This window comes from Schistocerca cancellata, chromosome 1 (genome assembly GCF_023864275.1).
Source record: "Schistocerca cancellata isolate TAMUIC-IGC-003103 chromosome 1, iqSchCanc2.1, whole genome shotgun sequence".
NCBI classification, from domain to species: domain Eukaryota; kingdom Metazoa; phylum Arthropoda; class Insecta; order Orthoptera; family Acrididae; genus Schistocerca; species Schistocerca cancellata.
Genome location: NC_064626.1, coordinates 860,081,241 through 860,107,811, shown reverse-complemented (window position 1 = coordinate 860,107,811; position 26,571 = coordinate 860,081,241). Strand labels below are relative to the sequence as shown.

The 26,571-nt window shown below is 39.7% G+C and overlaps 1 protein-coding gene across 1 annotated transcript in view; it reads left to right on the top strand.

Annotated features, from left to right (window-relative positions):
• The window catches only part of LOC126162476 (peroxidase-like), a 70,683-nt gene extending 45,434 nt beyond the window's left edge, over positions 1–25,249 (top strand). Inside the window, exons 3-4 of the mRNA XM_049919017.1 lie at positions 10,755–10,881; positions 25,106–25,249. Coding sequence (XP_049774974.1) covers positions 10,755–10,881; positions 25,106–25,193 — 215 coding nt within the window. The 3' untranslated portion in view covers positions 25,194–25,249. The remainder of the gene's footprint in view (positions 1–10,754; positions 10,882–25,105) is intronic.
• Positions 25,250–26,571: the final 1,322 nt, after the last annotated feature.

The following is a 26,571-nucleotide window of genomic DNA, read 5'->3' as shown; positions in this document are numbered from 1 at the left end:
TTGATGGATATCCATGTGAGGGAGACAAATGTAGCACAAAGAGTGCTGAGAGGATTCGTAGGTCCAAAAAAGATTCTTCGGTTGACGTTGTGGTTGAATCATAGATGGTGAACCAAGTCCCTAAGGACAAGTTCTTGTACAACGAACGAAACAAGATGCGTTTGATCACACTTCTTAAAAAGGAATTTCTGGAGTGTAGCATTGAAGTGCGCCAGGCACAAGAAGATGCTGACGTTATGATTGTAACATCTGCCATTTCAAGAACCAAAGATTTTGGAAGTGTTGTCATTGTAGGAGAAGACGTTGACCTGCTTGTGCTCATGACTGGTTTGCGGCAAGGCACTGAAAACTTATTTTTCTTAAAGCCAGGAAGAGGAAATGTAGAAGACAAGTGGTTTTCCACTGCATCTTACAAGTTTGACAGTGAATATATTCTGTTCACTCACGCCTTTAGCGGATGTGATACAACATCCGCTTTTTTAAGGTCAAGGAAAAATTAAGTGCTGCAATATTGTTGCGAAAAATGAACACCTAACCTCAGCGCTTTGCACGTTCAATAAACCACATGCTACCCGTGAAGAAATAATAACAGCAGGAGAACAGGTTACTTTCGCATCGTATAGTGGAGGTGTCAGCAGTTCCACACACTAGACCATTTGCGGTACCTGCTATTCGCAAAGTCTGCCACAGAAAGCAAACTGAATCTTGCACGGTTGCCAACAAGTCCAAAGTTGGATGGGAAACTGGAAACCTCCTGAGAAATGGGGCTAGAATCACAGTGACCACGGTCCAATACCCGTTATAATGAGCCAAGATCCAGCACCTGAAGCACTTCTTCACATCGTTTCATGCTCATGCAAGCTGAACTGTGGCGGAGCGTGCTCCTGCAGAAAAGCGCGTTTGAAATGTTCTTCAATTTGCAAGAAGTGTATTGGGGTCAACTGTGAAAACGTGCCAAAATTTTTATATGAAGACAGTGAAGAAGATGTTATGGAGGATGTTGAGGAAACCGCTGACGAAATCAACGAACTTGCTGAGGCTGACTCGCTGTTTAAAGAAGAGGTCAATCTGGGATCAACTCTATGTACGGACCCTGAGTCCGTAACTCAAGGTATTTCTGGTATTTCTAGTGACACTGAGGAACCTGGCCCATCAAAACGTTGGAAGTGATGCTCATATCTGCCTCAAGTGCACTAAAGTGCGATATTACAAGTATTACACACCCAGAACTGTCAACATATTTTAGTAACTGACAATGCATTTTAATTGTATTAAAGCTACTTATTTATAATGTCAACTGTGTGGCTTTTATACATAAGAATAATTACCTACCTAATTAGGTTGCCTATTGCAGTTAATAATAGTTCAGTTTCCTGAGACAATTTATTTTGTGTGCGTGTGTATGTGTGTGTGTGTGTGTGTGTGTGTGTGCGCGTGTGTGTGTGTCTTAATGATGTATTTTTATATTTATAGTTTTACAAATACCAGGGCTGAGGCGGCCCATAGTGAACTTCAGGTAGTGACGTAAGAATCATACTAGTTGGGTGCCCAGCAGTCCTCATGTTGCATACGGAGAAATTGAATAACTGAAAGTGAGCTGGTAAATTCCAACATATAACATGATGTATAATGTACAGGGTTATTACAAATGATTGAAGCGATTTCACAGCTCTACAATAACATTATTATTTGAGATATTTTCACAATGCTTTGCACACACATACAAAAACTCAAAAAGTTTTTTTAGGCATTCACAAATGTTTGATATGTGCCCCTTTAGTGATTCGGCAGACATCAAGCCGATAATCAAGTACCTCCCACACTCGGCGCAGCATGTCCCCATCAATGAGTTCGAAAGCATCGTTGATGCGAGCTCGCAGTTCTGGCACGTTTCTTGGTAGAGGAAGTTTAAACACTGAATCTTTCACATAACCCCAAAGAAAGAAATCGCATGGGGTTAAGTTGGGAGAGCGTGGAGGCCATGACAGGAATTGCTGATCATGATCTCCACCACGACCGATCCATCGGTTTTCCAATCTCCTGTTTAAGAAGTGCCGAACATCATGATGGAAGTGCGGTGGAGCACCATCCTGTTGCAAGATGAAGTCGGCGCTGTCGGTCTCCAGTTGTGGCAGGAGCCAATTTTCCAGCATGTCCAGATACACGTGTCCTGCAACGTTTTTTTTGCAGAAGAAAAAGGGGCCGTAAACTTTAAACCGTGAGATTGCATAAAACACGTTAACTTTTGGTGAATTGCGAATTTGCTGCAGGAATGCATGAGGATTCTCTACCGCCCAGATTCGCACATTGTGTCTGTTCACTTCACCATTAAGAAAAAATGTTGCTGAAAACAAGTTTCACACTAAACGCATCCTCTTCCATGAGCTGTTGCAACCGTGCCGAAAATTCAAAGCATTTGACTTTGTCATCGGGTGTCAGGGCTTGTAGCAATTGTAAATGGTAAGGCTTCTGCTTTAGCCTTTTCTGTAAGATTTTCCAAACCGTTGGCTGTGGTACGTTTAGCTCCCTGCTTGCTTTATTCGTCGACTTCCGCGGGCTACGCGTGAAACTTGACCGCACGCATTCAACCGTTTCTTCGCTCACTGCAGGCCGACCCGTTGATTTCCCCTTACAGAGGCATCCAGAAGCTTTAAACTGCGCATACCATCACCGAATGGAGTTAGCAGTTGGTGGATCTTTGTTGAACTTCGTCCTGAAGTGTCGTTGCACTGTTATGACTGACTGATGTGAGTGCATTTCAAGCACGACATGCGCTTTCTCGGCTCCTGTCGCCATTTTGTCTCACTGCGCTCTCGAGCGCTCTGGCGGCAGAAAACTGAAGTGCGGCTTCAGCCAACAAAACTTTATGAGTTTTTCTACGTATCTGTAGTGTGTCGTGACCATATGTCAATGAATGGAGCTACAGTGAATTTATGAAATCGCTTCAATCATTTGTAATAGCCCTGTATTTATACTACACAAACAGAAACTGAAAAAATAGTGTTCAAAAATAAGGTATCTTGCCACTATGCTCAAAATTTGAAAAATTGGTATTTTTTGATATTGGGAGTAGAAAAAAATGGTAAGAATCAAATTTGTAGAGAATTTTGTGCTCTTTAAAAAAGAAAATACACGTCAAAGTGAGAGGAGCAAAGGAAACTGAGATATTTAGAAAAAACTGAAAAAAGGCCGAAATTTTCCAAGTTTTTTGACTGCAGAAAGTTTTCCCAAGCGAAATTTTGTTGGCAAAACTCGGTTTTCTAATCTTTCCAACCATATGAACGAGTTGAAAAAATAAACTCTTCTACCCCATCTTTTGCAAGGTATATCTGCTATTTGACTGGACTATAAGGTTTCATTGTGGAAACTATTATTAGCATCTCGCATTGAAGTCCGCGCTAAATTTCGAGCTTTAAAAGATCGCCACCAGTCTTGGGGACGTTGCGTTCGTTTAAATTGGCTTGCTTTTCTCGCTGTTTCTGCAACAATGTTCTGACGTCTTTATTATTCCAAGTTTATTATTCTGTCTTTTGTTAATTTGTTTGGGATCTCTCACTTGCTGTCGATACTATTTTTTTTTTAATTCAAGACACATCGTTAATTTGGAAGGCTTGCAGAGTGTCTCTCAGGGAGGCATCAAGGGAATTTTGATCTGCATTTTAAAATAGCTGTATTTTACGTTTATTTTTGGACGATTTGGGGTTTACGGTATTGTCGCGCTATGACAGCACTGTGTTCACTGACCCCTGTATCCGTTTTGATGCCCGTTATTAAGTCAGAATTCTTTGTTGATACGGGGTCAAAGCGTGTTTTCACAACCGTTTACTATTCGACTGGGCCTAATTGCTCGAAATAGTTTTCAGAGTATGCGTTCAGCACAATTTCGGATGTTGTTTTGTACGTATCTCCTGATTTAAACATGCATTTTCGCCAACATATCGAGGGTAAATTGAAGTCACCATCAATTATAACTTTATGAGTCGGGTACGTGTTTGAATTTAGACACACATTTTCTTTGATCCTTTCAGCAATTTAAGCATCTGAGTTGGGAGGTCGGAAAAGGATCCTATTATTATTTTTATTTCCGTTGCCAAGAATGACCTCTACTCACACTGACTCAGAGGAACTATTCACTTGAATTTCCCTAGAAGATCATCAAAGTACACAAGCAGATCCAAGGGACAAAGACACAAATCTTCAAATGCTAGATAAAAACCGTGGAACTACATATATGGTCTTCACACTTTTTGATGTAAGAGCTAAGAACAGGCACCGACCTAAAACTTGGCAGAGTCAGGGGGCAGCAGTAACAATCTTGTGCACATGTGCTGGTGGTCTCCTGTACTACAAAAAGAGTCACTGATGTTGGTAGGAATAAGTTCTGGTGCAATTAGCAAACAGTGTTCTCACCTAGAAAACGGGTGATTGTATGATCTGGCTGCAGACGCATCAAGAATATGAGAAGTTACTACACTGGGAATGTTTATACATAATGACAGAAACTTTGCCATCAGGTTAGAGCATGGGCACCAGTCACAGTAACGTATAATGTTCACTAATAACAATTGACACGTTAACTACAAGTTATGTAAAGTGTCAGTGGAGGGGGCGGAAAGGGACTATTGATGTCATCTGCGTCAGAACTTTATGCAGAATCAGCAGCAACAAGTGAAAATGTCTACCAGATAGGGATTTAAACATAGGATCTCCAGCTTACCAGACAGTTGGGTTAACCACTGTGTCACCTGGACACAGCAGCAATTGCAGTTGTGTGGACAATCTTGACATGCATCTTGGCCAACCTACATTCCCACCTAGCGCCACTTATCCACACTCTCCATCCATATTGTGCATCCTCGCTGCTTTGACAGTCCCGCAGGAGGTCAGACATAATTGTTCGTCCACACAGTAGGTGGTGGATTCATTGCTCATTGAATAGAATCAGTTATATGAATGCACAGTGTCTGTTCTTTCAGGACTGCGGATAGGTGGTGCTAGGTGGGAATGTGCTGCCTAGTAAGCAAGAGATCTTGGGTTTTAATCACAGTCTGGCACACATTTTCACTCATTGCCGCTGATTCCACATACAATCTCGACACAGCTACTGTCAATAGCTCCTTTCCTTTCCTTTCTCCCCCCTGCACCTTGAATTTACGTAATATGTATCACAGATGTGGATTCGTCTGTTCATTTGGACATGTATGAAACAACACACACCATGCATTCATGTAGTTGATTCACCTTGATGGGCAATGAATTCAGCACCTTCACTGTGGATGCACAGTGGAAATCTGAAAGTAGTGAGGATGGAGCATGTGGACAGGGACTGCGGATAGGTGGGAATGTGGGTCGACCGAAAGGAATACCAAGATAGCCCATGCAATGGCAGTAGACAGTGTGTCTGGGTGGTGCAGTGGTTAACGCAACTGCGTAGTAAACAGGAAATACCATGTTTCTGTACCAGTCTGGCACACATTTTCACTCATCGCTGCTAATTTTGTATAAAGTCCAGATGCAGCTGACATCAAAATTCCATTCACTTTCCATTCCTTTCTTCCCCCTCCACCTTCAATTTACATATTATCTGTCACAGCTGCGGTTTCCATGCGATGTCTGCTCTTTCAGACATGTCCAAAAGAACAGACACCAAGCATTCATATAATTTATTGGACTCAATGGGCAATGAATCCACTACCTTCAGTGCTGATGCACAATTACATCCAATCTCTTTTGGGAATCTCAAAGTATTGAGCACATGGACAGGGACTGCAGATAGGTGGTGTTAGATGGGAATGTTGGTCAGCCAAGAGGTATGCCAAGTTAGTATGCACAATTATGATAGACACTGTGCCTGACTGGGACAGTGGTTAATGCAGCTGTCTAGAGAGCAGGAGATCCCAGGTTCGAATCCCGGGCCAGCACACATTTTCACCCATCACTGCTGATTCCGCATAAAGTCCAGATGCAGCTGACATCAGTAGTTCCTTCCCTTTCTTTCCCTTCCTCTCCTCTTCACCTTCAATTTATACAATATGTATCGCAGCTGCGGATTCTGTGTGATGTCAATTTTTTGGGACATGTCCAAAAGAACAGACACCATGCAGTATATAACTATAAATTAGTCATTTTATTGTCTTGTAGTTCCAAAAAAGGTATACTTTCACAGATTACTCAGGTGTTTAAAATTAAATCTGCCATACGCTATCACAGTGACTCTAAATATTGATACTGTGGTGTCTACAATTTCAGTTTAACGTTAATATGTGTGATGAATGCATAGGTGCATGTATGTCTTACTGATGTGGAACTGAGAGTGTCTGTGCAGCCAGAACAATGCTAAATGTAGCTGCTGCAGCACTGTGAATTATTATGTAACGAAAACAAATAAACTGAATGTAATAATTCAGAATGATCTAAACAACTAAATGACAAAGCTATGAAAAGGAAAGTTGTTGCTCACTGCATAGTGGATATGCCGAGTTGCAACAAAAAGACTGTCACAAATAAGCTTTCAGCCAGCAAGGCCTTCCTCAAAAACAGACAACAGATACACACACACACACACTCATGCAAAAGAAGCTCACACACACATGACTGCAGTCTCTGGCAACTGAAGCTACATTGCGAGCAGCAGTACCAGTGCATGATGGAAGTGGCAACTGGGTGGGGATAAGGAGGAGGCTGTGGTGAGGAGTGGGAGGGATAGTAGGGTTGGAGTGGGGACAGTGGAGTGCTGCTAGGGAGCGCAAAGGGACGAGGTGGAGAGATGGTAGGGCATCTATGTACAGTCAGGAGGTTAGAGGAAGGGCAGGGGAGAGGTGGGAGGGGGGGGGGGAGTGCGGAAAAGGATGGATGTGGTGATGGAATGAGGGCTGTGTAGTGCTGTGATGGGAACAAGGAAGGGGCTAGATGGGTGAGGACAATGACTAATGAAGGTTGAGGCCATGAGGGTTACAGGAATGTAGGATATATTGCAGGGAAAGTTCACACCTGTGCAATTCAGAAAAGCTGGTGGTGGTGGGAAGGATTCATATGGCACAGGCTATGAAGCAGTCATTGAAATAAGGGATGTCATGTTGGGCAGCGTGCTCAGCAACTGGGTGGTCCACTTGTTTCATCACCACAATTTGTCGGTGACCATTCGTGCGGACAGACAGCTTGTTGGTTGTCATGCCCACATGGAATGCAGCGCAGTGGTTCCAGACTAGCCTGTAGATCACATGAGTGGTTTCACAGGTAGCCCTGCCTTTGATTGGGTAGGTGACATTTGTGACCGGACTGCAGTAGGTGGTAGTGAGAGGACGCATGGGACAGCTCTTGGCTGTAGGTGTATTACAGGGATATGAGCCATGAGATAAGGGGCTGGGAGCAGGGGTTGTGTAGGGATGGATGAGTATATTGTGTAGGTTTGGTGGACAGTGGAATACCACTTTGGGAGGGGTGGGAAGGACAGCGGGCAGGACATTTTTCATTTCAGGCCATTATGAGAGGTAGTCGAAACCCTGGCAGAGAATGTAATTTAGTTGCTCCAGTTCTGGGTGGTACTGAGCTACAAGTGGAATGCCCCTCTGTGGCTGGACAATGAGGCTTTGGGAGATGGTAGGAGACTGGAAAGATAAGGCATGGGAGATTTGTTTTTGCACAAGGATGGGAGGATAGTTGCGAAGGCTTCAGTGAGATCCTTGGTGTATTTCAAGAGAGACCGCTCATCACTGCAGATACAATGACCACGGGTGGCTATGCTGTACAGAAGGGACTTCTTAGTATGGAATGGGTGGCAGCTATTGAAGTGGAAGTATTGCTGGTGGTTAGTAGGTTTGATATGGACAGAGATACTGATGTACCCATCTTTGAGGTGGAAGTCAACATCTAGCGAGGTGGCTTGTTGGGTTGAGTAGGACCAGGTGTAGCAAATGGGGGAGAAGCTGTTAAGGTTCTGGAGGAATATGGATAGGCTGTCCTCACCCTCTGTCCAGATCGCAAAGATGTCATCAATGAATCTGAATCAAGTGAGTGGTTTAGGATTCTGGGTGTTTAGGAAGGATACCTCTAGATGGCCCATGAATAGGTTGGCATAGGATGGTGCCATCAGGGTCTCATAGCCATACCCCAGATTTGTTTGTAGGTAAATCCTTCAAAGCAGAAGTAATCCTTCAAAGCAGGGTAAGGATATAGTTGGTCATGGCAACTAGGAATGAGGTTGTTGGTTTGGAGTCCGTCGGGGATTGGGAAAGGTAGTGTTCAATAGTGGTAAGGCCATGGGCATTAGGGATGCTACCGTAAATGGAGGTGGCATCAATAGTGATGAGCAGGGCACTGTGTGGTATAGGAACAGGAACTGTTGAGAGTCGGTGGAGGGAACGGTTGGTATATTTTATATAGGAGAGTAGGCTCTGGGTAACAGGTGCTGGGAATGGTGGGGGTGAGGAGAGAGACAGACTCTGGGGAGAGATTCTGGGATGGGCCTAAGGATTTGAGGAATGACTGGAGATATTGCTGGATTTCTGGAATGGAATCACTGTGGCAAAGCTTATAGGTAGTTGTACCTGACAGCTGGAAAAGTCCTTCTACCAGGTAATCCTTGTGGTTCAAAACAACAGTGGTGGAGCCTTTGTCCACAAGTAGGATTATAAGGTTGGGATCAGTTTTTGGATGGTGGACTGTGGTCCTTTCTGCAGATGTAAGGTTAGTTTGCATGTTGAGGAATTTGGTGAATGACATAGATGAGGTTCAAGGTTAAGAAATTCTGGAAAGGTAGCAGGAGGTGATTTGGGGGCAGTGGTGGTGGATCATGGTTGGATGGAGGATGAACTGAGTCACGCAAGGTTCAACATTGGTCTCTAGTTGAGTCTTATTGGTAGTTTTGGTGGCGAAGGAAGGAGAGAAAATCTTTAATGAGTCCTGCATGACTGAATTTCAAAGGTTCCTGGCCGTGTTTCAGGTCTGTTTAGGGTGTGGATTCTATGTGATGGTGGGAGAGAGTTTTTGAGGGTGGGATCAATGTAGTAGGTCTGCAAGACAGGGTGTGTCAGCTATTAGGGGACATGGGGAGGTTTGGAGGTTGTTGTAGAGGTGATGGACAGTGGTCCTCCAAGGCAGGAGTAAGAAGTGAGCAAGGTGGAGAGTTTTTGCAGTGTGGCTGTACATGTTTGCTCCTCCCCCCCACCCCAGCCTCCTCCTTACTTCCACCCTGTTGCCATTCCCATTATGCACTGGTGCTGCTGCTTGCAGTGTGGCTTCAGTTGCCCGAGACTGCAGTCACATGTGTGTTAGTTGCGTTTGCATGAGTGCACGTGTGTGGGTGTGTCTGTCGTCTATTTTCAATGAAGGCCTTGCTGACCAAAAGCGTATTTGTACCAGTCTTTTTGTTGTGCCTATCAGCAACTCAGCGTCTCTGCTATATGTGGTGAGTAGCAACTTTCCTTTTTATAACACTGATACATTCCATCCTGGATTTTCCATCGTTTGATAAATGATGAAGCTGGTTTTTCAGATGTAGAAAAGATTTTTCAAGTTATACTAATTTTTATTTTGAATGTCTACCTTCAGTTTCATGTTTTATAATTATTGTTGTGTGACATTATGCTTCATTACTAAGCTTTATAATGATTCCATCATTCTGTTGAGGAAATGTGCTCTCATTCATTGATTATGCTCTAATTTGGATCACTATATGCTACAGCTGATAAACTTTGTTAATTGTATACAGGGTGACAATTATTGAGCTATATGAAAAAAAGTAAATTAGTTGTAAACTATAGCATGCACACACTTCATTCAACATGTAAATAGCACTACAGATATACGGATTTAGGTTATGACGTTTTCAATATGCCTGCCATCATTGGAAATGATGTGGTACAGACAAATAGCGAAATTCTGTATGACCCGTGTGTCAGAACATTGATGCTGTCAATGACCTCCTGAATAGCTGTTTTCAGCTGCGGAATGGTTTTGGGGTTATTGTTGTACACCTTGTCTTTAATATAGTACCACAAAAAGAAGTTGCATGTGTTCATATCCAGAGAATACAGCACCAGTCAAGGTCCCTGGCAATGGTCTCTGGGTACCCAGGCCAGTCCCCAAAGTGCTCCTCCAGGACATCAAACACTCACATGCTTTGATGGGATCAAGCTCTGTCTTGCATGAAACACATCTTGTCAAAATCAGCTTAATGGGGATGAACCATCTTCCAAAACCTTCACATACCATTCAGTAGTCACCATGCCAACAAGGAATATCACAAGGATTATTCCGTGAGTGGACATTGTGCACCACACAGTCATTCGTTGAGGGTGAAGAGACTTCTTGATTGTGAAGTGTAGATTCTCAGTCCCGCAAATGTGCTAGTTTTGCTTATTGATGACCCCATCCAAATGAAAGTGGGCTCCATCCCTAAACCAAACCGTGCATGCACATTCTAGTCCCCATCATGCCCCGTGCCTAAACATGCTGTTTGAACATCTTAATGCAAATCGTTCAGAAGTTATGGTGATTATAATTTATATAGTTCAATAATTATCACCCTGTAAACATAACAGCAGTAACATTAGACACTACAATGAAAAGGTCTTTATAATAACCCATCTCTTTATTAATGTTTTACCATTATGAAACTCATTTCTGAAAGTTCTCCTTCAAACAAGCACCTAAGTAACCCAACGTATGTATAACTGAATGAATAAAATATCTTGTTTCATAAAATGTGAATCAATCTGCAAGTAATCAATACAGTTCCTTTTTTTATATTTTAGGACTTGAAGCATTTCAGAAATATTTCCAGAGCTATGCATATGATGAAGAATTGTGTCCTGGTACATATGTTGAATTCACAAGTGTGTGCTTCCGATACTTTCACACACTTGTACACGGGATTTTGAAGTATGTATGAAACAAGGCAGATGACATCGTTCTTTGTTGATATTTGACAATGGAAAATCCAGGATGGAATTGTACAATATTATGAGAAGAAAGGTCACTATTTACCATACAGAGGAGATGCTGAGTTGCAGATAGGCACAACAAAAATACTCTCACAATTAAAGCTTTCAGCCATTAAGGCCTTCATTAACAACACACACACACACACACACACACACACACACACACACTGGCAGTATGGTTTCAGTCGCCTGAGACTGCAGTCATGTGAGTTGCATTTACATTTGTGTGAGTGTGATTGTTTGTGTGTGTGTTTCCATTGTTGACAAAGGCCTTAATGTCCAAAAGCTTTAATTGAGGGAGTATTTTTGTTGTGCCTATCTGCGACTCAACATCTTCGCTATATGGCGAGTAGCAGCTTTCCCATAATATTGTTGATATTTGGTTTGCTGTATTATTTTAAACATGATATATTGTTAATGTAGGTTGTGTTCTTGCCTGTAAATTTCTTCTCATAGTCAGGAGAATCAATGTCCAGAACCTCATCGAGACTTAGATTTTCCACAGTGTCCCTAAATTGCTTAAGAAAAATGCAAGGATATTTCCTTTGAGGAAGAAAAGGGCATTTTTCTTCTCCATTCATTCAATGCTCCAACCTTCTACTCTGTTCTTGTCTGGAATGTTTATCAGCCACATTTCATATTCATACAGAACAACACATCATACAAACACCTCCAGAAAAAAATTCCATATATTTAAATATATACTCAATGTTAACAAATTTCACTTTTTCAGAAATGCTTTTCTTGTGATTGCCAGTATACATTTTATACCCTCCTTACTACAGACTTTGTCAACTATTTTGGTGCTCAAATAGCAAAACTTATCTACTGCTTTTAGGGTCTCAGTCCCTAATCTCATATCAGATTTCATTCAGCTTCATTCCATTATCCTTGTTTTACTTTTTGACGTTCATCTTATCATCTCTTTTAAGATATTATCCTGTCTATTCAACTGCTCTTCCAAGACCTTTGCCATTTTTGATAAAATTACAATTTATTTCTTCTTCATGAAGATTAATTCCTTGTCCATTACTGCTTCCTTTTGTGTTCTGATCTCAAGATTGTCACCACTGATTGAAATCTATGACCTGATGACAAAGTTTTTTGTGATCATAGACAGGAATAATACAAACAAATTCTACATTTCATGGATCACTAACAATTGTGGAAAGGATAGATCGCTATTCACTGTAAGGATGACACTTTGAGCTGCAGGCAGGCACAATGCAAAGACTGTTATGCATATGCACTTAAGCTTTTGGCCAAAGACTTCTTCAGAAAAGAAAACAAAATGCCTATTCACACAAGCAGGCACATCTCATGCACACATGACCACTATCTCTGACCACTCTGCGATCTATCCTTTTTATAAATGTTGACATCCCAACTTGGACTCTCCATTGTTTCTTGGATCACTGTTTTTTATTTGCAACTATATTGGAGCTTGTGATGTAATCTTATACCACTGTAATTGGTGCTGGCTCTGTATGTATCTTGGCTATGATAATTGGTTCACTGTACTGTTAACAGCAGATTACCTGTAGTCCTGTTTTCTGATTCATTATTAGGCCTGCTCCTACACTACTCTTATTTTGTGTTGATAACACTGTACTTACCTGACCAGAAGTCCTGTCTTCCTGGAACCACACTTCACCAATTCCCACAATATCTAACTTCAGCCTATTCATCTATTTTTTAAATGTTCTGTTTTCTTACTTATTTAAGGGATCTATTATTTCACTCCCTGACCCATAGAACACCTGCTGCTATAAAAAAATAAAAAATAAAAAAATCCAACATAGAATACTGTTCTTACCAACTAATGGTTCTAGCTCCTATTGCAGTAGTTTCCTTGGCTATCTACACACAATTTTCAATACTTCTGGAGGTCTTGGAAGCAAGCAGGGAAATTTTTACCTGTGATGCTTGTAAGCTCATTTGTACAGCCCATTGGAGTTCTGCAACATCTTGATGAAGCTTTCCTTTTAGTCACCTTTAAACAAGAAAAATTGCAAGGTGAGAGGTTGGGTGAATATGGCAGATGTGGGAATTGCAATAATAGAATGTCTGGTCAGATATTCAGTGACAGATAAAGCAGTGCGGGATCTTGCATTGTCATGCAGTAAGAACCAGTTCTGAGAATGTCACAAATCAGGGCGGCGACATCGAATTGCTTGTCGTAAATGTTTCAAGACTTTGATATAAAGAGTTTGGTTCACTGTTTGACATGTAGGAGTATACTCATGGTAAACTAATCCTTTACTGTCAAACAATGTGATCAACATTTTCTTTGTTCTTGGAAGTTATCGTTTGACTTTTCTCGGGGCTGTTGATCCAGGACTCCATCACTCAGTACTTTGTTAAATTAATAGTACCAACTTTCACCACCAGCAATAATGTTTGAAAAAATCTGGGATCACATCTGACTCTATCCAGTAGTTTAGCAGAAGTTCTTCATCTTTCCTCTTTCTGCTTGTCTGTTAGTTTGCATTAAGTTTCTGTTCCCCTGATTCTTATGACACACATCACAACTCAGATTAAGTTCTTCTGATACCCCATGTACAGTTACATGATGATCCCCTTGCAATAACTGCCTTACTTGCTCCATGTTTGCATCGATATGTGCTGTTGACGGGCAACTAGCTCTGGGATCCTCTTGCATTGAAACACTGCCTTCATGAAACGTATTGTGCCACTCAAAGCCACGACTCCTTGAAAGTGCCTTGCCTGCATGAGCTTGCTGAATCATTGTCCATGATCTACTAGGGGTTTTCCAGAGGTTAACACAGAACTTAATGCTCACACTTTGCTCACAATCAGCATCCCTTGTGTCACTGCAACTAAAGTGCCAGGAACCCAAACAGTGTTTTTCTAAGCACAGTCCTGACACCTAGTGAGTTTGCATGGAGACGTGGCTAAGATCATTTCCAGTATGCACACACACCAGGTAACATAAAAACAATGTTTGTTCCTGTTTAGTATTATCCTGGAACTTTTATGACAAAGTGAGTATCTTACCATGGTGGATGCCAATACCATTAAGCCACACAACAGAGTTGCAGGTCCTCAAGGCATGCAAGAGCAGTAGTTCCCATTTTCTTTCAGCTGTTCACAATACCAACTTAGCAAGGATATTTTTGCTAATGTTACAAGGCCAGATCAGTCAGTCTTCCACACTGGTGCCTCTGGAAGTGCTGAAAGGCTGCTGCCCCTCTTCAGGAACCATGTGTTTGTCTGTCCTCTCCATTGATACCCCTCCAATGTGGCTGCACCTACAGAATGGCTGCCAGTATTTTAGAGATACACAAAACACACCCACCTTGTTTGAGACATATTTCTTCTACAAGCTACATTTCTGAATTTTGATCTTCACCTGTCTAGTGGTTCTTTAATAGCTTGTTAATGTCAAGTGCATGAAAATTTTAAGGCAACTGTAGTTTATATTTCTGTTCTCAGCTTGCATCCATAACAATGTACAGTTACCTTTATCATTTCACATCAGTCTTACTCTATAATTTAAATGATTACCTGATGCTGAAGTAATCTGTAGATTTTGCAGTTATGGTTAAAATATACAAAATTATTGTATGAGGCAGAGAGTGTTATCAATTGTATTTTTATAATTTGAACATTTAATGAGTCCATTGTAGTCTTTCAATGACTTGAAAGTCATACATAAGGAAATGCAAGGACTATTACAAAGTTTCTAAGCCTGGTATCGTGCTAAGTGTTTTGATCAAAGAGACAAACTGGGGTGCCTTTCATTTTAGATGATATGTAATCGGTGGAGGTTCATAAAAAGTTTGTGAAGACTGACAAGGAGTTTGTGCTTTAATTTGCAAAAGATAATAAATGGATGTGTGAATGTATGTGGGTGCACTTCTGTCAAAAATGATCCATGTTGAAGGCATCTTAAACCCGATATTTCAAGGAAGTGTATAACATGATACTGGATATTAACAGTTAAATGATGCCATTTACATATCAAATTAAATAATATTACATGAAGAACTGATTATGAGAAGGATGGTTCCAGTTTACTGACAGGAAGAAGATTCTGTAATACGCAAATGATTAGCTTTTCAGAGCATTCACACAAGGTTGGTGCCTGTGGTGACACCTACAATGTGCTGACATGTGGAAAGTTTCCAACCAATTTCTCATACACAAGCAGCAGTTGACCAGCGTTGCCTGGTGAAACATTGTTGTGATGCCTCGTGTAAGGAGGAGAAATGTGTACCATCACGTTTCCGACTATGATAAAGGTCGGATTGTAGCCTATGGCAATTGTGGTTTATCGTATGGACTATCAACTCGGAAACCATGGCTGCAGTTACCATTGATGCTGCATCACAGACAGGAGTGCCTGCGATGGTGTACTCAATGATGAACCTGGGTGCACGAATGGCAAAACGTCATTTTTTCGGATGAATCCAGGTTATGTTTACAGCATCATGATAGTCGCATCCGTGTTTGGTGATATCACTGTGAACACACATTGGAAGCGTGTATTCATCATAATCATACTGGCGTATCACCCGACGTGATGGTAGGGGGTGCCATTGGTTACATGTCTCGGTCACCTCGTGTTTGCATTGACGACACTTTGAAGAGTGGACGTTACATTTCAGATATGTTATGACCCGTGGCTCTACCCTTCATTCAATCCCTGCGAAACCCTACATTTCAGCAGGATAATGCACGACCGCACGTTACAGGTCCTGTACAGGCCTTTCTGGATACAGAAAATGTTCGACTGCTGCCCTGGCCAGCACATTCTCCACATCTCTCACCAATTGAAAATGTCTGGTCAACGGTAGCCGAGCAAATGGCTTGTCACAATACGCCAGTCACTACTCTCGATGAACTGTGGTATTGTGTTGAAGCTGCATGGGCAGCTGTACCTGTACACACCATCCAAACTCTGTTTGACTCAATGCCCAGGTGTATCAAGGCCATTATTATGGCTAGAGGCAGTTGTTCTGGGTACTGATTTCTCAGGATCTATGCACTGAAATTGCGTGAAAATGTAATCACATGTCAGTTCTAGTATAATATATTTGTCCAATGAATACCCGTTTATCATCTGCATTTCTTCTTGGTGTAGCAATTTTAACGACCAGTAGTGCACATTGTTTCTAATACCTAGAAAAAATAAAATTGATTTTCTGCATTGATTTGTTACTGTGGTTAAGAAATGGAGCTATTATTTCACTCTAGAAAAGAAACAACCACGAAATTAATGAGTGGAAGGCACAAGATAAGGGCAAAATTTGTTTCATCATCAGAAAATGTTATGGAAACAAAAAGTATGGCTGTTGTTCTTATTTCCTGTAATTAGTTTTATACCTACTACAGATGTTTTGATATTTTTGTTTGCCTGATTGGCAACCACATACAGAGGAAAGGTTTCTCAACGTCAGTATTTACAAATAGATAACTAATTCAAATACTGGTGATCAAAGACATTTTCATTATAATTTTTGTAAGAAAGGCAAAACAGTGATGCATGAATTCTTAAGCAAATATTTTCCGTAAATTTTCTGCAATGAATTCCAAATCTTTTCATGGCATTTTACAAAATAGGTGTGCGATATGTGGTCATCAGCAATGTATTTATTTGGTGAGTATGCTAAACTTAGTGGCTTCCACAGTGCCATTGGAGAGCAATAGATTATGGAAAAAGTTGTGTTTTATGTCAAACCTTTCATTAAATATCTGCCCATATAAATATGAACACAACACAAACATTTATTATGCTCACACATTAATGTAGATGCAGTAAAACTGTCTTTTTACACTTTTCAGCTTAGGAAACACAATGAGCATTAGATTTTGTGTCTGTTGTTCTCTGTTTATGAAGACTGTCAACTTTAGTGGTTTAACCAATATTGTGTTACAAGTTTTATTTACCATAATTTTATAATGGCTGTCAAAAATAAGTCTTACATTAGAACTAGTATATCTTCCTAATGTCGTTTCATAGAAGATTTTTGTTTCCATGTTTTATTTACACCATTGTACATGATCACATTGAAGAAGGAAACGTGCATTTGTCTGTGTGAGCACAATCACATAATAATCACAAAGACAGCGGCTGAACACTGACACGCACAAACAATGTGTGGTTTTCCCTCTGCGTTCTTATCATGTCCAATGATGTAAATAAAACATGGAAGCAAAAATCTTTTGTGAAACCATATTAAAAAGATATTCAGGTTCTAATGTGAGATTTGTTGTTGGTAATTGTTATAAAATTATGCTAAATAAAACTTGTGACACAGCATTGGTTAAACCATTAAAGTTGTAATATGATAACAGACAATTTCAAACTACACATGCATGTACAACCAAAAATAACCTGCTGATCTCTGAATAAATATGTAGTGTCACTTTTTTTCTTTAAAAAAAAAAAGAGGAGAACCAGATCAGCACCCACATTTACCTATCACCACTTTGGTGACAAAGTTTATTATTCTACACTAGGCACAAAATACAGTTCACATTTACATGAAAAATTCACAGCTCATGCTTATCATTATCCTGTAGTAATTTGTCAGAGAAACATTCATTGCTGTAGTTCAGTTAATTCAGTCCACAATGAGAGTCACCATGTGACACAATAGCTCACTGTCATGATAATGGTATCATACATCTACTTGTTATTTACAACACAGTTCAGTTAAAATGTTCATTCATCTGATATGCAGAAACCACTCAAAAGTTGAAAACTCCTGGCAGAATAAAACTGTCTGCTGGACTGATATTTGATTTGAACTCGGGACCTTTGCCTTTTCTGGGCAAGTGTTTTACCAATTGTACTACTCAAGCATGACTAATGACCCATCCTCATAGCCTTACTTCCAACATACCTTGTCTCTTCCAGAATTCACAGAAGCTCTCCTGTGAAACTTGTGGCACTTGCACTCCTGGGAGAAAGGATATTATGGTGACATGGCTTAGCCACAGCCTGTGGAGTGTTTCCAGAATGAAATTTGCACTCTGCAGCATGAAAAATTAATTACTGCCTCTTTGATGGTTCTTAAGTGTTAATTGTTCTTTACTTAATATTATCAGATGATCAGTAATGTTCATGGTGAAGCAAAGTGGGTTTTTTGAGCTGTTACCTCTTTCTACTCCCATAAATAACTAAATTTGTTTGCTAATTTTCATCTTATTTTCAATACATAAACATATTGGCATGTAATATTTACATGAAAATCTGAAGATCTTATTTAGAATTAATTTAACTTGAATTTATTGTGTAGATTATGATTTTTGTTGTTCTGTTTACATTTATGTGATTAGTTTTCATTAGAGCATTTGTAATTTGAAAATATAATTATTTGATGTTATTACTACAATTTGTAACATGAAATATACTATGGGCTAATGAATACATGTGAGAAAGGTGACTTACACCAACAGAAAGTCTGACAGTCACATTTTCCTGTAAAGTATTTTGAATCATCTCAAATTAATTAACATACAAAATAATTAACATCAAAGTTCCTGATTATTATAATTTTCCACGGCTGATTTAATTATAACTATTGTTAAATTCTGGACTTTGATTTATACTTTTGTTATTTTAATTGCTCTGTACAAAGTGACATACAGCACTGGCTAACTAACTCACTGATTAATAATTTCAGGTGATGGACACTAAATTGCAAATATGGCACTTATACATGTAAACCAGAGGATCCACATACTGGAACAATAGTAATACCCATGTTTTTTTTCTAAATTTCTAACGAACAACATTTTATATGAGCCAAAATTATATTAGTTCTGGTGGTTCTTCCAAAACAGTAAAATCCATCCTAGCTGATTTTTAAAGCATAACATAGTTTACAAACTAACAATTTATTCTGATGCCAGTCTCTAAGGTGTTGGATGTTACCCAAAATTGGTAGTTCACAGTTTCAAAGCTCACAAAAAAGATCTATGTCAGGTGTGCTTCAGATGTTGACTAACACCTTTACTATGCACATTCTATATGTGATACTATGTGCATCAGCATCAATGAAACTCAATAACACTAATGTTTAATAACTTTTGAGCATTTCCAGAATAAAATTATCACTCTGCAGTGGAGTGTGCACTGATATGAAACTTCCTGGCAGGTTAAAATTGTATGCCGAACCGAGACTTGAACTCGGGACATTTGTCTTTTGTGGGCAAGTGCTCTACCATCTAAGCTGCCCAGCCACAACTCAGAACCTGTCCTCACAGCTGTACTTCTACCTGTACTTCATCTCCTACCTTCCAAATTTCACATAAGTTCTGCTGCAAAATTTGTGGGACTAGAACTCCTGCAAGAAAGGATATTGTGGAGGCATGCTGTAACCACAGCCTGGGGCATATTTTCAGAATGAAATTTTTCATGCTGCGGAGTAAAAGTCACTAGCTGCATCACACTGCCAAACTGAAAGTGTGTGTTCAAAAAGTCTCCTCACCAGATTAATTTTCTTTGGTACTCTGCTGCCAGTGTTGTGAAAAGCATAGATAACTGTTAGCTCTTTAGGGATAGCTGGCCTCAGTCTGTCATTAGCCCGACCCTTCAGACTGTCTCATGTACAGACTGAAGTCTCCTCATATGCAGCTCACCATGGCACTAGCCTGAACAGCATGGCACACTGCAGTGGCTCAGCGTGTGTCTGTGTACCTTGGCCATTGGTGGTATGATGTCTCCAAATGACTCAACAAGGAACACACACTGAAGCTGAGCCTGCACACACAACCCTCTACAATGGGCATGCAGGGCAAACTGCACACTGTAGCTGCATGCCATAGCACTCATTTGTAAGATACAAGCTGATAAGCAACTCATATTACTCTAAAGATTTTTTTTTTAATTGTGGTGCAGCCATTGTCAGATTTGCAACAGAAGTAAAATAAAACAAAGGAGTAATGCAGGCCATGCTTTACAAAAACAAGTTAAAGGGTAGTCTTACCAACTACAACAGTCATAGAGGCGACTCCAACCCAACAATTTGAACTTATGTCTGCAAGTTGAAGGTACAACTGCAAGCATGGCATCATCAAGTGAAACAGTAAAAGGAAACTCCTACTAACTGCCACTAGTGCAGAGCATATAACAGTATTACTGTATATAGTCATTTACATAAAAACTGATGCCATTTTGTTTTAAAAAAAACATTTAGGTGCTTTTATCACACAGAGACCAATCGTAAATTAAAATATACAATTTCAAAAAACCTTTTGCCATAAGTAGGCCCAGGTCCCAAAAGAATTTGTTATTAATAGTGAAAGTTGGAGAAACAAAGTTAATGTAATCCCCTAATCCTCTTTAGTGTTACATAGGTATAATAAGACTTGCAGTCTTCCTACGTTTATAAAATGCAGGCTGAAGCTGTCAATATCATGTAAGTATAGTACATAATAGAAAGACTTGCATCATTAAAAAATCTAAAATGAATAAAAGCATCAATTAAAGGTCAATTTGACAGTGTCTCATGGTGTTGTAACCAAGAACATTTCAAAAGGGATGCCACTCACAGGCTGAGTAGCCAAAGCTGTACTACCTGCTTTCACCTTAGCTATACAACAGCAATATCTGCAAATGAATGTGACACTGGTAAATCAGTTGTTGTTGTTGTGGTCTTGTGAGTCTGTTTTGATGCAGCTCTCCATGCTACTCTATCCTGTGCAAGCTTCTTCATCTCCCAGTACCTACTGCAACCTACATCCTTCCTAATCTGCTTAGTGTATTCATCTCTTGGTCTCCCCCTACGATTTTTACCCTCCACACTGCCCGCCAGTACTAAATTGGTGAGCCCTTGATGACTCAGAACATGTCCTACCAACTGATCCCTTCTTCTAGTCAAGTTGTGCCACAAACTCCTCTTCTCCCCAATTCTATTCAATACCTCCTTATTAGTTATGTGATCTACCCATATAATCTTCAGCATTCTTCTGTAGCACCACATTTTGAAGGTTTCCACTCTCTTCTTGTCCAAACTATTTATCATCCACATTTCACTTTCATACATGGCTACACTCCATACAAATACTTTCAGAAACGACTTCCTGACACTTAAATCTACACTCGATGTTATCAAATTTCTCTTCTTCAGAAACACTTTCCTTGCCATTGCCAGTCTACATTTTATATCCTCCCTACTTCGACCATCATCAGTTATTTTGCTCCCCAAATAGCAAAACTCCTTTACTACTTTAAGTGTCTCATTTCCTAATCAAATTCCCTCAGCATCATCCATCTTAATTCAACTACATTCCATTATCCTCGTTTTGCTTTTGTTGATGTTCATCTTATATCCTACTTTCAAGACATTGTCCATTCCGTTCAACTGCTCTTCCAAGTCCTTTGCTGTCTCTGACAGAATTACAATGTCATCGGAGAACCTCAAAGTTTTTATTTCTTCTCCATGGATATTAATACCTGCTCTGAATTTTTCTTTTGTTTCCTTTACTGCTTGCTCAATATACAGATTGCATAACATCAGGGAGAGGCTACAAACCTGTCTCACTCCCTTCCCAACCACTGCTTCTCTTTCATGCCCCTCGACTCTTATAACTGCCATCTGGTTTCTGTACAAATTGTAAATTGCCTTTCAGTCCCTGTATTTTACCTTGCCACTTTTAGAATTCGAAAGAGAGTATTCCAGTCAACATTGTCAAAAGCTTTCTCTAAGTCTACAAATGCTAGGAATGTAGGTTTGCCTTTCCTTAATCTTTCTTCTAAGGTGAGTCGTAAGGTCAGTATTGCCTCACATGTTCCAATAATTCTACGGAATCCAAACTGATCTTCCCCGAGGTTGGCTTCTACCAGTTTTTCCATTCGTCAGTAAAGAATTCGCATTAGTATTTTACAGCTGTGACTTATTAAACTGATAGTTCAGTAATTTTCACATCTGTCAACACCTGCTGTCTTTGGGATTGGAATTATTATGTTCTTCTTCAAGTCTGAGGGTATTTCGCCTGTCTCATACATCTTGCTCAGCAGATGGTAGAGTTTTGTCAGGACTGGCTCTCCCAAGGCTGTCAGTAGTTCTAATGCAATGTTGTCTACTCCCGGAGCCTTGTTTCGACTTAGGTCTTTCAGTGCTCTGTCAAACTCTTCATGCAGTATCGTATCTCCCATTTAATCTTCATCTACATCCTCTTCCATTTCCATAATATTGTCCTCAAGGACATGACCCTTGTATAGACCCTCTATATACTCCTTCCACATGTCTGGTTTCCCTTCTTTGCTTAGAACTGGGTTTCCATCTGAGCTCTTGATATTCTTACAAGTAGTTCTCTTTTCTCCAAAGGTCTCTTTAATTGTTCTGTAGGCAGTATCTATCAGTATCTTAAATCAGTAACTTATGAAATATTAAAAAGTTTGTGCTAAATTTGTTCTGTTCGTTCAATAATGATTGTGAGAATTTGTTTCCATATGCTGTAAGTTGGATTATTGCCAATACATTTGAAGTTAATTCCTTTTGAACCCTGTGCAGAATTTACATACACTTGAATAGGTGACCCAGTTCATGTGTCTGTTTTGACAAATGGTTTCTGAGTACACTGCTGCTCACACTGTAGTTGTGCTCCCTGAAGCAAAATGCCAGTTTCCCGTCAATCTGGCCAACGCCAATCTTATCACAACTAAATCTATTTCTTACACTGCCGAACTGTCACATTTATCAGAAACAGCAACACAATCTACTTAAAACCTACATTAGCCTTAGCCTTCCCAAAATTCTCATCAGTTATTTCAGATTTGATATGTTTTGATATTTTGGGTGTAAGCTGTATGTTCACATTATTTATCTGCTCAATTGCATTGAGCTCCCTTTTGTGTACACCTTCTTCAAATTATATCATCAACCTAATATTTATTGTTAACTTGAAAAATTTTCCTATATACTTTCTTGTGAGATAGGTATTAGATCCATGAAATTAATGTGCTTCTAATTCCTGAGCTCTACAATAAATCCAACTATGATCTGGCTGTATAAAAAGTTTTTAAATAATGGACACAGCACAGCTTTGGTTAATCTGACCGATTGTCAGATTATTTTCACTCACAACAGCAGTCTGAATGTTAATCACAGGTAGACATTTGCAATCTACTTTGAAATATTCTGAGACTGGCAGTACTTTTACAGTGCACTTTCACAAGCAAGCTATGGCTGATGACTACCACAAATTAGTTTTAATTACGTAGTTATCATAATATAATGTAGAGATGTGATTTGAGTAGTGGTTAGAGGCAGACTCTTTACACATAGATGTTATCATGGTTATTTACAAGTGTAGACTGCTGACTTACTGTCTGGCATTGGTATATACAGGGTGCACATGAAATGGTGGAAGAAAATGAGAGAGCCGATAGGTCATAACAAGCATATTTCCCATAGGAATCCATGTCTCCACATCCCTTAGTGTATGGTGCAAACTCAGTCTGGCTTCTGCTGCCAGAGACTGTTGTCACATGTGTGTGAGTTGCATTTGTATGAATGTGTGTGTGTGTTTGTTTGTCTGTCATTTATTTTTGACAAAGGCCTTTTTGGCCAAGAGCTTATTTTGTGAAGGTCTTTTTGTTGTGCCTATTTGCAACTCAGCATCTTTGCTGTATGGTGAGTAGCAACTATCCTTTTCAAAATATTGTTACATTCCATCCTGGATTTTCCATTGTTTAATGAATTATTACCTACATAAGACTTAAACATTTTCCATAGATATGTTCTGGTAACTACCAGTATATTTTAACAAACAAATTAAATTATCTAAGGAACAAAATGGTAGGAGATAGCATAAATGCACCTTGTTACTTTCTGTCTACCCTGATGAGTCAAAACATTATGATCATAGCCCACCTGGAGACTGAATGTCACCTGGTGGGGCTGCAGGCACATGATGCAGTAAGAAAAGTATATGAGAGGAGCACCTACAAGTGGAGAATCACTCTAACAATGATATATTCTGCAAATGGGGAAATTCACTGACATAAGCAATGTTGACAAAGGGCCGATTGTTATGGCTTAGAACATGGTAATGAGCATCTCAGAGTCAGAAAACCTGGTTGTCAGTTCCCATGCTATCGTGTTGAGAGTCTATGGAGAGTGGTTGAAAGATGGTGCAGCCGCATCTGTGCAACAAGGTGTTGGATACCTATGTCTTATCACAGAAAGTGAAGATCAGAGGCTTCCCACTCTACAATCAGGATAGGCAGTGATCTGTGCCAGGTGTTTCAACTGAGCACAATACTGGTGCAAGTACAATTGTTTTGGAGTATGCCATTCCATGCATGTTGTTGAGCATGTGGTCCACAGCAGATGACAGATACATGTTCTCATGTTGACCTAATGCCTTCATCAGTTTGATTGCAGTGGATACAGGATCATTCAGGACTAGATTTTGGATCAATTGAAGCATGTTGCCTGGTTGGATTAATCATGTTTCTCATGACACCAGATGAATGGGTCTAGATATGACATTATCAAGGCTTATTGCTGCTCACAACATGCACTGTGCCATGGACACTGGCCGTTTGAGACAGTATTCTGCTATGGAGGATATTCACCTGGGCTTCCATGGGACCTGTGGCAGGAATGAAAGACACTTAACAGGTGTGAACTATGTGGACATTATCGCAGACCATCTGCATCCCTTCATACTTGATGTTTCCCCAAATGGTGATGGTGCCTTCCAGCAAGATAAATGTCCATTTACAAGGCTGGAATCATGCTACATTAGTTTGAGGAGCATGATAGTACACTCATACTGATATCTTGGCCACCAGTTTTGCCTGATCTGAATCTGATAGAACACATGTGGGACACTATCTGGAATTAGCTGTGCACCCACAAAGCACTGATTTGTAATTTGTGGGAATTGCATAATCTGTACATAGATATCTAGCACCACATATCTCTCAAAACCTATCAAGGATCTGTTGAATATATGCCACTTGGAATTGCTGCTGCATTGAATTCCAAAGATGGACCAACAGATTCTAGAGTAGACAGTCATACTGTTTTGGCTGATCAGTGTATGTACCAACAGTAACAAGGAGCTTTTTTTCCAAATGTCAGCTTAAGCTTCTACAAAATAATTCTCAAGATTGTATACTAAAATTTCAGCAACTGTATGATTTGAATCACATTCCACTCTGTGACTATGTGCAGGATAATGACTGAAGAACGCAAGACTATTAAGGAGCTTGTTCTGAGTGAATATTTTAATGCGCCGTCTATAATAATTAAAAAATTTTAAGAATTGTTGATTGGAGCAGTTACTCATTCTAGTAGGAAAGAGGATGAAAATTTCGACAGAGAGGTAACTTATAAACATTTACTAGGCTTTTCTTTCATCTAAAATGAAATTAGAGGCTGAATCTATTTTCCTTAAGTATGATATAGCATTTAAGAACAAAGAAAGAAACTTTAAAATGAAATAAGAATCACTATAAACTGCTCTCACTGCTACATATAAATGACAGATTGTTATGTCAAATCTACTATTATATATTAACTTATTTATAGTCATAGCATGTTCTTTCCTTGACCTAGAGCCTCAATCTATTTGCATACTGAATTGATGCAAGGTGTTGCTTCTTCATTTTCTTATTTTTTGCTTGGTGGTGATTTCCCAGACACAAATATAACATTTTTTGTCACCTCTTTTTATACCAGCCACTGTTGTTGGTTGCTAATTACAAGCTGCTTTAAGGTAAGAATAATAGCTTTACATGGAAAGAACCACACAGATATGAAGAACATCAATATGAAGGAATAAAATTAATTGCAATACATTTGTTGTGTCATTTGTCAGAGAAGAAAAGGAAAGACTGGAGTTGCTTACAGAATATAAAAATGTGGTTGAAGTGAGTGTTGTAGAGGTATTTTTTAGGTATAGAATTAAACTACACAGGCAAAATTTAAAATCCAGGGAGTGTAATGAAATGTTGGTAAAGCAGAGAAAAAAGCAAAAGTTTTTGAAACATAATAAAATTGAAAAGTAACTTTAGTTGCAAACAGTAGTCCATTAAACCTGTTCAGAGAGTACTCTTATACACCTATCTTCTCACAAGGGCAACATGATTTCCAGTCTTTTACAAGAAACACTCCTAGCAGGAGGGTGTGCTGTAACAATCACTCAACAAAGAGAACTTAAGATAACTCTAAGTGAGGTTCATCTAAGAAAAGAGTGCTTATAAAAAATAGGACACTGAACATGTTTTTGATTATTTGAAAATGTGTCACTTTCTTATACACATAAAGACTTGGAATGCGCAGCAGGTACAAAAAGTCCATCAGATACCTGAGGAATGACGCACTGTTGGTGGGAGCAGCTGTGCCACATTACACTGAACTGATACAGAAAGCAAGCGTGCTTGGCAAATACTCAGTTGTGACTGAATAACATGAAACCCTGAAACCTAGTAAGGATATTGTGTCATGCAAAGACCTCGTGTATATTGATGTGCAAGAACTGGAGGAAGGGTTTGAAGATGACTCAGCAGAAGTAATAAATATCATGAAGCAGCTAAATAACGTGTTAGAGAGAGCCACTGCATTTGTTCTGACCTGCGCTTTGTAAGTGAGCTTGTGTGATTCCACATTAATTTCATTTTGTATTCTTATGTGGTGAC